At 47.2% G+C, this 13,840-nt stretch overlaps 1 protein-coding gene across 1 annotated transcript; it reads right to left on the reverse strand.

Moving 5' to 3' along the window:
* Positions 1-670: 670 nt before the first annotated feature.
* Positions 671-12,950, reverse strand: GSDMA (gasdermin A). The gene is made up of 11 exons (XM_064270320.1): positions 12,777-12,950; positions 11,028-11,246; positions 10,672-10,852; positions 7,621-7,786; positions 6,306-6,420; positions 5,788-5,835; positions 4,254-4,274; positions 3,437-3,591; positions 2,835-2,949; positions 2,107-2,180; positions 671-1,534 (listed from the first exon to the last, which is right to left on the reverse strand). The coding sequence occupies exons 2-11, from the start codon at positions 11,239-11,241 to the stop codon at positions 1,292-1,294; spliced, it is 1,332 nt and encodes a 443-aa protein (XP_064126390.1). The 5' UTR covers positions 11,242-11,246; positions 12,777-12,950; the 3' UTR covers positions 671-1,291.
* Between the last annotated feature and the right edge of the window lie 890 nt (positions 12,951-13,840).

The following is a 13,840-nucleotide window of genomic DNA, read 5'->3' on the forward strand; positions in this document are numbered from 1 at the left end:
CACTGTATCTTAACTGAAGGTGGGTGAAAGTGGTAAAGGAAGAAAATGAGTGAACTTTGTTGTTCATCATTATAAACAAAAAAGTTACCCTTCCAGATTGTTAGGATGTTAGCTCACCTCTCTATTAAAGTTTACATCACAAGGGAAAAGCAATCAAGTCAGCAGATAACAACCCTGTATGTTCATGAGCAATCTAGTGAGGCCTTGGAAGATGCCCCAGAATGGGGGAGGATGGCTTAACACAAAGCAATTGGCAGTTGGTCATGGATTCTTGGTGAGTGAGAGAACTAGCCTGGGCAAGGGATGGCTAAGAAGAGGGAAGAGTCTGGCTCCAGGGGCCAAAAGCCTTGGAGAAATTTTTCCATCCATAAAACTACTTGAAAAGAGATTGGGGAAAGATGTTAAAACCCAGCTTTAGGCAGAAGAGGATGATATGAATCCAGTAGTTTTAGGAGACTGCAGTATATGCATTAGCAGGTCCCTATGCCAAGGCTACCCACAACCCTTCCTCCTACAACCACCCTGAATCGAGGGCAGATGACAGACAGGTAAAGTAAGAAGACAATGTCATAATTGATTTCTAAAGTTTAAGGTCTTATTCTTGGGCTCAACTTTTTTTTTTTTTTTTTAAGACCTATCTGCATTTTCTCTTAATTGTAAAACAAACTTGAAAGTTGTCTTATTCTTGTTTGGGGCTTGTGCCATGTATTTCTTGGTCTTTCCCTTTCCTAAAACTTCAGTTCAGGCCCAGAGGCTCCTCTTCGAAGACAAGTTCTTTGATGATCTTCTCACTTTAGAATTTAGAGTATGGATTCTACACTCTCATAGTTCTTCTAGCATTTTCCAGGTGGCCTGAGGACAGCATAGTAGTATTCATGTACACAGGATCTTTGTATAGTATCATAATGCCTATTTTTTTCCTTTATGTTAGATTCTTTAAAGGAAAACACCAAAGACATTCAAAGTGACATAGTATTTTCCATTAATTCTGGTAAAACTTGGTTTTTGGAAGTACAAGTGGGAGAAGTTGAGGAAGGAAATTAATTTATCTTTCTGGGGTTGTTCTTGTTAGAGAACCTCTAGAGGATTTAAGTATCAGCAGATGATCAGGAGGACTTGCAGAGCTGGAGGTATATGTGGTTGGGCAGGTGGAAATTGGTTATCTTAGGTGATCAGCTAGGGTTTCCATCATCCTCAGCCTGGTGGTTCTGAAACACCGTTGGGTGTTAAAGACACAGTGCACTGAGGTATGGAAGGCGCTTGGGAAGCAGGAAACAGGAGGCGAAGCAAGTTAGGAGCCTTTGGTCAGCAGCTGCAGGAGGGAGAGGCCAGCGTAAAGGGCACAGAGGTGTGGGAGGGTGTCTGGGTCCCAGGTATACTGGGGGGCAGATCTCTGCACTTCCAGGCCACTCAGACCTACTAGGGCCTCGGTGAGGGTCAGTTCCTCTTCCCCAAGGGAGGAGAGCAGATCAGGTTGCAGGGGGAAGACACCCTCTTTATCCTGCAGGAAATTCTGTTCCATTGTGCTCTCCACCTGCAAGGAACCAGACCAGCATGAAAAGAAAGAACTGGAAACCTCTCTTTCTTTCTCCCAACTCATAAAAACCACAAAGAGGACTACATTCTCCCCTTATTATTATTATAACTCCTTACATTTGTAAATGTTCTGCAGCTCTTCCTACATCTGGGCCTTTTAACAGCCCTGCGCAGTAGGTAGCACGGTTATTTTTAGTCCCATTTTATAGAGGAGTACATTGAAACAGATTCAGAGATTTTAAAACCTTTGCTCAATAGTCAAGTAATATTGAGCAAACTAAAACTAACTACTGGTTTTAGTTTGCTCAATATTACTTGGCTAGGAATAAGCAAAGCCAAGTCAGATGTTTCTGTCTCGCAAGATCCAGCTGAAAAACCAAGATCATTGCCCCAAAATTCACTCTTGTAAAAGTAACAGAAAAAGAAGAAAGATGAGGACAAATGAGAAGTCGGCATGAGCTGCTGGGATAGGACAGGATCCTCTAGGACTGTGCTGTCATTAGGCTAAATCTGTATCTTTTCCATTGCCTTCCTCCCAAACTCTCCTGGGCATCTGCCATTTTCTCTCACCAGCTTTAGCTGCACGGGCAGGATCTTTTTCTCCATGGATTTTACCAGTAGCTTCTGTTGGGCTTCACTTAGTTCTGGAGAAAACAAAACAAAAAAACCCAAATCAGAGAAAGGGATGTGTGTGTTGCTGGTATAGAGAGGACAACAGATTTCAAATAGGTTTGCTCCTAGAATTTCATCATTCACCCATTCATTCATGGTTAAATGTCTACACTGCTGGGTGTTAAGGTAAAAATAATACTCCTTTCACTTAAGGAACTTGCAGTCTAGTGGGGAAGACAGTAACTTGTAATTACAATTCAGGGTGTTAAGGGAGCCCATAGCTGAAGGATCTTGGCGTTCAAGGGCACTCTTCCTAGTGGAATACACATCTGAGCTTACACCTGAAGGCAAGGGAGTTTTTCTAGATTCAGGAATGTTTCATGGAGAGGGAAGAAGAGAAAATGGCAGCAAGATCAGATATATTACCCTCTGAAATTAAAGCTGACAGGTAGCAATATAGAAGTGATAATCTTAGCTATATAAAGAAGTATTAGTTATGTGGGTTATTTCTCAGTCTTTACTAGGAAAATTAGGTTGTCTTCTCAAACCATCCAAGGTTTAAAAATGTAGATGTAAACTACTTAACTGTGGTATAATTTGCTTGGCATATATGCATTCATGTATTCATTTGGGAAATATTCTGATCCCTGAAAGTTATGTAAATGAAGACATTGTTCTCCACTTACCTGTTAGGGCTCCAAGGAAATAGAGGACAGCTCCCATAGCCTCCTTTGATAGCTGGACATCTTTTGGGAGTGCCTCCAGGGTCACTTCATGTCCCTTGTCTAGAGCCCCTTCAAGCTGTGGGAAAATGTGGGTGACTATTAAAGATAGCACAGGTAAAGGGCCCCATGTGGTGCCTGGCATGTAGTAAGCCATTAACATGTGTTAACTCTCTCCCATTTCCCTTTCAAGGTAACAAGTCTTGAAAGGTATTAGACCCATGGGTTCCTTGGTCCCTGAATCTTAGACTCTGGAAAGGAAAGGTTCTAGTCCCTTTCCAACAGAGGGCCCTTCTGGCATGCTGCCTACCTGTCATTCATGTTGGAGCATGTGCCAGGGAAATCTGCATTGTTGAATTTTCTCCAGGGGACAAAGGGAACAGTAGTGACCTGGCAGCCTGAGGGGTACTTGGCCAGCATTGGGGATGGCATCTACTATTGATTTCCTGGGCCACTGGCTACCTTCTGTCACCATCAGATCCCACCCCACTGGCTGTGATACCCATGCACACCTCTACCAAAAACCTCCTTCTCCCATGTCTCCCATCCTTCCTCAAAGGCCTCACCGTGAGCTCAAGATCTTGGAGCTCCTTTTTATTCCCTAGAAGTTTGCTGAGGGAGCTGAGCAGAGAGCTTTGCCCTACTTGGCTCAGCTTCTTTACTTCTTGGGTCTCTCTTTGAACCTCTTCTTTTAGTGCCTTGAAGTCCTCGTGTGCCTCCCCTATGGAAAAGTAAATGTGGCAAACAAACAACCCTCCATCTGGCACCCTCCCTGTTCAGTAAGCATTTTCCCTGTAGGCCTCCTTCATTTAGCCCTCAGTTTTTTTTTAGGTCCCTGTGCTCTGCTCCCAGCTTGAGCCTGCTTTGCCTTCTTTCCTTACCAAGGAATGCGGTTATGAAGTTATCCGCCAGCCCTGATAGAGGTGTTGGGGGGAAGGTTTGGGGTGAGGAGGTGGGCCAGAATCCACAGTATCATCTAACCCAACAGTTAATTCTCCCTGGAATCCCAGGCCCCATCCTGTATCAGTAGACAGCTGACTCCCTTTTCTCTAAGACTTCACCCGAAAGTTGAGAAGGAAGGTATATTTGCATTCCCCATGAGTTAAATGACAAAGAAGAATGAGTCAAGACCACACAGTAGGACTGCTTCAAGGGCAGTGGGTCTGTATCCATGGGCGTGAGTGGATTTGGGGATAGCCTGAACCTCTAGGGGCCTGGCATTGTAGGAATATGTCTAGCCTGCTTTGGAGAGAGTGGCTCCCTGGAAGTGGCTCCACTTCTAGGACCTGGAACTCAGCACTGGTCTTCCTCTCTTTCCACCCCAATACTTATCCCACTGCCTTCATGCCAAAGCCTTGGGAAAAAAACCACAAAATTCCTTACCAACATCAGATGCTTGGATATCTGATGGAAAAAGAAAAAAAAAAAAAAACCTGATTAAGAATGAAGTCCTTTGGAATATTAGCCATAACCAGGGGATGAGACACTAAGGAGGGTTAGGAAATATGTCCTGTGTGTCTCCTGGGACATTCCAACCAGTCATCTTAAAGATATTCTTGTTCCATTCCTGGGAGGCAAGAATGGGTCAGCAGAAAAAGGTAATGCAATGTGCAAGGAGTTATGTGGGTTGAGTTGCATCCCAGTGACTCAGTAGCTCTGCCGTGGTTGCTGGGTAGCATAGTTGCAGGTATAACAGGTTATAGCTATGAAGGTCCTTGAGGACAGAGGTCTAGCTTACGTGGACATCTTATCCAAAGACTTTCTCCTTCCATTGCTTTTTCCTAAGCTATTGGAATTTCTGCCACGTTTCAGGGACATGCTCTGCCATGTTCTCTGTCAGTCCCAGGGAGAAGGGAAGAAAAAGATTGGGGTTATTAAATTCCGAGTCAAGAAAGCTGCAGTGGAATGAAAAGAAACACTTATGGACGAACTTCTCTTCTGGTTTTCCTGGAAACAGGGACAATGCACGCATGTCAGCCTAAAGCCGAATTCTGCCTTTTATCTAGAACAGTTGTCAAGGCAGTTCTATCAGTGATTATTATAAACACACATGGAGATTATGTTAGCTCATCTACCCCCACAATTTGGGAACACACACTGTCTCCAAGTCTTATTTCTGCTTCTAAGTGTGCCTTCTGGTTTCTGTCTTTCTATTTCTCTGTGTCTCTTGGGCAGAATTTATATGCCTCTTTCTGTCTTCCCTAAAGTTGAGGACAGATATTTTTAGGGACTTGGAAGAGAAAACTAGGGGCTCTTTGGAGGATAATAGTATATAATATTAGAGGGAGAAAGCTCAGCTGCTAACCAAAAAGTTGGCAGTTCAAATCCACCAGCTGCTACATGGAAATTCTATGGGGGCGATCTACTATGTCCTGTAGGGTTGCTATGAGTTGGAATTATCTCGATGGCAACAGATTTTGTTTATTAGAGGCTGGAGGGTTTAAGTGGATAAAGCAGGGCTTCTAACCAGTTAATTCTGACTCAACCTCCTGCTGAGAATTTGAATTCCTTCCCCTAGATATACTGAATCAGAATCTATGGTTTAATAGGATCCCCAGGTGATTCTTATACATACCCACCCCCCCAAAAAATATTGTTGTTAAGTCCATTCTGACTTATAGTGACCCTATAGGACAGAGTAGAACTGCCACATAGGGTTTGCAAGAAGTGGCTGGTGGATTTGAACTGCCATCCTTTTGGTTAGCAGCCATAGCTCTTAACCACTTGTTAAACTGTGGATTCTGATTCAGTATAGCTGTGTATTCAGTATAGTATTTCTGAATCAGAATCTGTAGATTCTGATTCAGAAATGAAAATTCTCAGCAGGAGGTCGAATCAGAATGAACTGATTCCAAACCCTGGGATAAAGTCAGGGGTAGGGCAGAGAGTGTGGGAAGCAGTAGGTAATTTCACTTACCCCCAGGAGGGAAGGTTTGCATGTTATCATTGCAGATGTGTGGAATATCTGTAAAAAGAGAGGGGAAAGTAGAAGGATTCTTATAGCTGCCCCACCTTTCCTTCTGTAGATCCAAGCCCACAGGGCTAGTAAGGGCTAGGACCCTGCCCCACAGTTGCCTCCCCTAGCACCCTGCTCTACCTCCACTGCTGGAAGTAATCTGTTTTTCCTCTGCAAATAGTCTCCTATGACAATACATTCTACCTTGCATTATGCTAATAGTGTCTCTGTTTCCTCCATTGGCTGTAGATTCTTGAGAGTAAAGGCTATGCTTGTTCATCTTTGTACTCCCACCCCCAGTACAGAGGAGATGCTCAGAACCCAGAAGTTCCATCAGCTCTCTCTCCAGAGCAGCCCCTGTAGTTCTTTTCCTGGTAGGTGGACCACAATACACTCCTTCACTTATTCCCTGACTTCTCCATGGGAGGGGGCCAAGCTGTCTTGGTATTGTGAGGGTAATTCTTATCTTCAGGGGAGAAGATGCCAGTCTTGCTCACCCCACTCATCTTTGCCTCTGACCATCAGTTGTCTCACTCGGAAAGCCAGGATGCAGCCCTTGGGGATGGTGACAGCTTCCTTGTGGTTTACGGATCCCTAGAATTAGACAGTGAGAATTTGTGAATCTGCAGATATCCTAAGTATGAGATGCTGGGAGCATGGGTGGGGGAGCAGGTAGAGGGCCAGGCCTGAGAGCCTGTAGGGAGATCAGAAGTTGGGAACCCTTCAGTGGTGTTCCTGATCATCTTTCCACATGAGCCAGATTCTCTAGAATAGGCTTCAAAGCCCTTACACTCATTTCCACTGAAAATGCCCCCCCAATGACTTGTATCCTCTTCCTGGTTCTGCCACTTGATGGGAACTGGGCAGACCTGCTCCTGCACCTGCCTTGTGCATTACCCTGTCCCATTTTAGGGCTTCCATTCAGGTCCTGGTTCCTTCTTCCTTTTTGTCATCTTCCCAGGCTCTCCTCTTTCAGGAAGCGTTCCATGACTAACCCCCACCCCAGCTCCAGCTCATCCCATAACTATTTATACAAATAGATATAGGAATGTATAGCATTACTTAAGGAGCCCTGGTGGTGCAACAGTTAAGCACTTGATTGCTGACTGAAATCTTGGTGGTTTGAATGTACCCAGCTGCTCCATGGGAAAAAGATTATCGCTTAGAAAACCCCATGGGGCAGTTCTACTCTGTCACATGGAGTTGCTCGGAGTTGAAAATCGGCTCTACGGCATATAACGACATAAAAACCAAAAACCAAACCCATTGCTGTTGACTCAATTCCGACTCAAATCAACCCCATAGGACAGAGCAACTGCTCCATAGGGTTTCCAGGGAGCAGCTGGTGGATTTGAACTGCCAACATTTGGTTAGCAGCTGAGCTCTTAACCACATAACATTACTTATTTACCTTCAATTTTCCAAGCTTGTGTTCCCTGGGCTTTAACCTACATGTCTCCTCCATGAGACTGAGAACCTCCTGAGAACAAGGAGGTCTCCCCTTTAGACTGGGAACACCATGAAGGAAAAACCATGACTGAGTTTCCCCTTCCCTGGTATTTTCCTGTGTCATCTGGCACAGGGATCTGCCCATATTAGGTATCATTGGCTAGAGACGGGGAGTGTGTCTGGCCAACTGGGGCCTGAATTTTGAGGAGCAGGGAAAAGGATTGGGTCCTTTTCAGTATCCTGGATGGGCACTGGTCAGGAAAAGTGAACCTAGCTTCTGAGGAATGGCTGAAGGTGAATGTGCGTGAGTGTGAGAGTGTGTATGTGTGTGTGTTTGAACCAAACCTGTAGCCCCAACGGGGCAAAGAACGGAAGGGAGAAGCACCCCTCCGCCTTGCCGGCTCTCTCCAGAGTGACCTCCTGCATGGTCTCCACAACCTCCATCACCACGTACAGGTTCTCTCCTCGATCTCGCATCTCCTTCAGGAACGGGTGGTCTTCTGCCAGCTTCCTGTGGCAGGGGAAACATAAGGGAACTGTTCAGAGCTTCTCCCTGAACTGGGCCATGCCCGTCTCTGTTTTCTTTCATTCCTAGGAGTTAGACTTTGTGATGTCAGGGAAAAAGTGAGACTCTGGGGTAAGATTAGATTGTGCTTAGAAACCCAGATCTACCACCTAGCAGCAGAGCAGCTTCTCTGAGTCTTAGTTGCCTCATCTATAAAATGAGGATAATGACACCTACCTCCAGGGTTGTTGAGAGATAAAATTGTAAGCAGCTGGCATAGCACCTGGCCTGGAACAGGGCCTAGTGTTTGCTTCCTTCTCCCCTTTTCCCCAACCCCAGGTAGCTTCCACCTCCCCTCCCACCCAGTTCTTAGGCCTGTTCACCTCTTCTGGGGTCTTTTCTCTCCATCTCTTATCTCTCTTGCTCCTAATACTAGGTCCTCCTCTCCACTTGCTCCTCTTGTTTGCTTGCAAATATGAACATGTTCCTGATCCTGAAAATATACTTTCTTTGGTTTTGCTACTCCCTCAGATAACCGTTCTACTTCTTTCCTTTATTTCATTGGGAAATTTCTCAAAAGATATGCCTATACTCACTGTCTTTACTTCCTCACTGCCCACTCCTAAATTCTTTATAATCTGGCTTCTATTTCCGCTAATCAACTTTAATCACAACGACCACCAAACTCAAAGACTTTCTCTGACTCTTCCCTGAAGACAGCGGGCTCTGCTGTCCAAACCTTCCGTGTGGCTCTGTCTTCTCTTTGCTTCCAATCACACTGCATCACCCTGGTTCTACCTCTGTCTTCCCAGGTTCTAAATCCTATTTGCTCTGTTTTCATCCCATTTTCCTGTTCTTCGGTTCCCTAAAATTTTACTATCTATAAGATTCTGTTCTTATTCGTTTGCTCTCTGAACTCCCTTTGACAGTCCCCACTCCCCATTCCTATAGTTTTAATCTTTATACCGCTGACCTTGGCTTCTCGCCTGGTCTCCAGGCCATGTGTCCAACGACCTGTTGAACAAGCTGATGTTTCCATGGCGCCACAAACTGAAAACAGCCAAAGGGAACTCGTAGTCTTTCTCCTCAAATACACTTCTAGCCTCTGTCTTCCCGTTTCTGTTAATGGTACCACTTGAGTAAAATCTGAGTCATCTTTGACAAAACCCTCTCCCTCACCCTGCAATCAGCTGCCAAGTCCAGTGCCTTCTATCTCCCACAGGCCTTGCATCCATTCTCCCCTCTTCATTCCCACTGTTTGTCCCTAGCTTAGGTCCTCATGACATCTCCGATGGACAGTGGCACACTGTCTTTCCTGGTCTGCCTGCTTCAAACCGCTATTCCTCTGCCTTTACCTGGCACACCTCCTCCATCTGGCCAGGTTAATCATGACACACACCAGAACATTGACAGGGTCTCCCTGGTGCCTACAGAATAGTTCAGCGTCCTTGTCCTGGCATCCGGGTTCTCCATGATCTGGGTCTAACCTACATCTTCTACTTGTTCCAGTCATATCTTTTCTGCACCTGCCAAACTAGTTATTCATGGTCTCTTATAGGTTTCAAGATTTCTCACCAATATGCCTTTGTAATGCCCTTCTCCCAGCCCCACATGTCCAATTTCTACTCATCTTTCAAGGCCTAGATCATAGGCCACCTCCTCTGTGAAATCATCCCTGATTTTCCCAGCTAGAAATCCACCTGACCCACCACAAAACTTGGCTGAACCTCTCCTATGGCACTTACTACTTCTTGCCTTGGATTATTGCTACTGATAATAGGATTTCCTCCCCCCACCACTTCCAGATTGCAGAGTTCTTGGGCAAAGAAGTTCTAGGTGTACCCCAGCACCTAGTAGGATGCTTTGAAGTCAGTAAATCAGAAAAAAAAAAAAAAAACATTGCCATCGAGTCGATTCCGACTCGTAGCAACCCTATAGGACAGGGTAGAACTACCCCATAGAGTTTCCAAGGAGTGCCTGGTGGATTTGAACTGCCAACCCTTTGGTTAGCAGCCATAGCACTTAACCACTGTGCCACCAGGGTTTCCTTGTAGTCAGTAAAAAACCAAAAAAAAAAAAAAAAAAAAAAACTCAGTGCCATCAAGTCAATTCTGACTCATAGCGACCCTATAGGACAGAGTAAAATTGCCCCATGGAGTTTCCAAGGAGTGCCTGGCGGATTCGAACTGCCAACCCTTTGGTTAGCAGCCATAGCCCTTAACCACTACACCACCAGGGTTTCAGTAAGGGATACATAAATATTTAATGGCTGAATTCCAAGCACCCTGGCCCTCCTTACTAGCTCCCTGGTCCTCACCTCTTTTCAACTACAACTTAACTACTTAAAAGTCTGTTATCCTGTCAAGCCAAACCTCTGAGGGACCTAGCATCAAGATCACACCTGCCACACCCCTTGTGCTGCTCAGGCCAGCATTCCCAAGTGCATGCCTGGTATGTGTATCTGGGCCAGGCAGGAGGCTTCATTTATGGAAGCTTTTTTGTTTCAGTGGGGAACAATTAAGATCTCTTCCCTTTCTAGTTTCTTTCATAGAGTCTTAGAGTTGGAAGGAAGCTCAGAGATTATCATCGAACCTCATCATTTTTCAGGAAAGCAAACTGAGGTCCTGAGAGGAGAAGTCACTTTTCCAAGGTCACATAGCAAGATTGTGTGAATGCACTCAGACTTGTGTGTGTGTGGTAGTGAGGAGGTGGTACTGGAGATTGAGGAGGGATGGAGAAGAGTGGTTAGGAAATGGCCAGAAGAGTCATCTTCCAAGAGTTCCCCTGTGATGGTCACATGGGTGAAGCTCAGTGTGAGGGCCCTGCTGCACCCTTTCCGTGCACTGCCCCATCCCATCCTGGGTGTTCCCCCCAGCCCTGCCAACTCTCACCTCTCCTCTTGCAAGCTCTCCAGGGCCTTGGGTGCCACACTGAGTGTCTGAACCTCCAGGGTGCTGTTCTGGGAGAGCCCTGCAGTACCTGTCACCTTTACCGTCTTTGGCATATCCACCTTTCCCTCCACTCGGGCGCCCAGCATATTCTTAAAGCCAAAGTTCCCACTATCTGTTGGCTCTGCAGGAGAGAGAAGACAAAAGGGGCTGGGCTGAGGGGCATCCCTCTCCCCACTGCCACCGCCTCAGCTCCTAATGAGAACTTTGGGCTAGATGACATCTACCCATGTCTGGGCAGAAGGAGGCTGGGTGCCTGGCCCCCATCCCTCAGTACCCAACCCCATGCTGAGGCTGACCTGCAGGTGAGCTGCCGGGCTCAAGCACGTCCAGAAGGGTGTAGTCAGTGTGGACATAGCGGGCACCCCAGAAAAGCGTGCCCTTCCTTTTCCTCAGCACCAGGCAGAAGGGATGGAAGCGCTTGAAGTCAATGAGGCTATCAAGGGGTATAAGGTCCCCTCGAGGGTTTAGCTGTCTGGCCAGGGCCCGGGTAACATTTTCAAACACGGTCATTGTCTCTGCAGGGGAGAGAAGAGAGTGTCAAGGTGGCTGCCATGGACACCAGGGCCTAGTAAGACCCCTGGCAGAGGGGCAGCCTGACTCAGGGCAGGAGGAGAGGGGGAAGCTCTTAAAGATGCCTGGATTCATGGAATGTCAGAGCTGAAAGAAACCAAAGAAGTTCTCGTTTTATGATGAGGCAACTAGGGCTTGAAAGATGAAACACCTTGTCTGAAGTCCCACAGTTGGCTTGAGAGCCCAGACACCCCCTTTCTTTGTCGAGGGCACCTTTTTCACTCCACACTCATTTTCTTCACAGACGCGAGCACAATTGGAGAGTTTCGTTAGCAATGGAAGTAAAGCTTCTCACACAGCTGGACAAACCTTGTCTTCCACAGAGAACAGACCTGGGGACTCAAGGGAAGGAGAGCAGCCCCCACTGTGCCAAAGGATTGGGGAGGTAGATGCTGTTCACCTGCCTTAGTGGCCCTTCCCTTGGGTCGGGTACTCAGCAGTGGCCTGCACCCTGGACTTCTCTTGTGCCTTGTGTAGGCTTATAGGTGTGAATACATCCACCTCCCCCCAGCGACTGCCCAGTGGATCCTGGCACTTCTGTGTGCCTTGCCTTTGCACACACCACTCCCTCTGCCTGGAATACTCCCTCCCAATGTGAAGAATCCCTTTTAACCCTTTAAGACTCAATTTGGGGTCACTTCCCCTGTGGCCCCTTCCCTTACTCCTTCAGGCAGTTAATGATTCCGCCCTGTGTTCCCAAAGCACTTTGTACATCCCCTTCTGAAACACCTGCAACTTGATGTTGTTATGATCTGTTCACCAGACTCTCTCGCCTACTCGACTGTGACCTCCCAGAATGCAGGAAATAGGTCTTAGTCATCTCTGCAGCATCAGCACCAAGCACAGTGCCTGGCACAGAGTTGGAGCTTGGGGCAAATGCATGTGGAAAGAATGAGTGAACAAACGAATGAATGAATGTGGCACTGGAAGACAAACTGGGGTGAGAACATCCTGGAGAATGCTGGGCCTGCAAGAGCCCAAGGTTCACTGTCTTGGGTCTTTGTCTTTGAGGCTCCAGTCCAGGTACTCTGGCTCAGTGGCCAGACAGCACAGCTGGATTATCACCATGGGTTGAAGAGTTTACATGAGCTGTCTGGTAACTGCCTCACTTCACCTGTGGTACCTCACAAAGGCAGGGAAGCAGGAGGCACATGCAGAGCCAGCTGGGCCATTCTGCCAACCACAGGAGCTCCAATAAGCTTTTTTCACCTCTCATTCCTGGGAGAGCCGTTCCTGGGAGGGCCAGAATGGGATGGACAGAGAGCCCTGGGACCAGCCAGGTGCGCATGGGAAGGGCTTGGGTAGTCTCCTTACCAGCAAAGTGCTCATAGGGACGCCTCTCCCTTCCCTTCTCCAAGGCCTATCAGGATATCTACCCTATTGGTCTCCTGGGAAGCCAGGCCCTTCTTGTCCCACCCATCTCCACCACGTTCCTGGAATGCCTCCTGCCTCCTCTGTTGTCATCAAGTTCTTACCAGGGAGTGATGCTGGGTCCTGTCCGGCAGCTGGGTCTGGGGTGCACAGGCCAAGACAGTCAGGTGAGGGTCCAGGGCTCACTCAGTCTGTAGGTTGAGTGGCTGTACCTAGTCAGGACAGGCTGCTTTATGCCTCAGTGAAGGCAGGGAGGTAGCTTCCAGGGACCCCGCCTGCCCCAGTGACACCACTCCCCTCCAGCTCTGCATCCGGGAGAACAGCATCAACCTGTTCCACCTATGCCCTGCCCCCAGCCCTGGGCCCTGGCCTCCTACAGGGCTGAGGGGGTGGGTGGGGAGCTGCCAGGCAGGTGCCAGCGTGGGAGGGGGCCAGGGCCGAGAGAGAAGTGGCAACCAAAGATTGGTGATGGCTGAGATGGGGGAAGGCACCTTTGGGAGGGGGTGCACAAAATGGCAATGGGAAGGATGTAATTGTGTGTATTTGTGCATATGTGTGTATGATGAGGGAAGGCATCTCTGTTCTGTTATCAACATAGCCATCAGGAAGAATCTAGGGTTCATGATGAGGTCTTGTGGGTGTGATTAAAGGGATAAGAAATCCTGTGCATCCACATATTCCCACAGAGAGCAGAGCAGCTGGAAAGTTGTCCTCCATCTTTGTTTTTCAATCTGTAAATCACTACCTCACTCCATTGGTTTTCCCTACATACACATTATCTATGGCACTGTTAGACAGATACGTCTGTGTAGTCAGAGATGGAGATACTCCAAGGGTTTTCTGTTGTTCAGTGTTCAGTGCCTCTACTCCTGATGGAATATTGTATAGCACATACACACATACACAGAGGCAGAACCAGAACCAGTTGCCATCAAGTTGACTCAAACTCATGGTGACCCCATGTGTGTCAGAGTAGAGCTATGCTCCATAGGGTCTTTAATGGCTGATTTTTTGGAAGTAGATTGCCAGGCCTTTCCTCCAAGGTGCCTCTGGGTGGACTCAAACATCCAACCTTTTGGTTAGCAACTGATCATGTTAACCGTCTGCACCACCCAGGGACTTAAGGCATCATGAAATCCTTGGAAAAGCCCAGGATGCATGTCTGCAA

The sequence above is a fragment of the Loxodonta africana genome, chromosome 18 (assembly GCF_030014295.1).
Source record: "Loxodonta africana isolate mLoxAfr1 chromosome 18, mLoxAfr1.hap2, whole genome shotgun sequence".
NCBI classification, from domain to species: domain Eukaryota; kingdom Metazoa; phylum Chordata; class Mammalia; order Proboscidea; family Elephantidae; genus Loxodonta; species Loxodonta africana.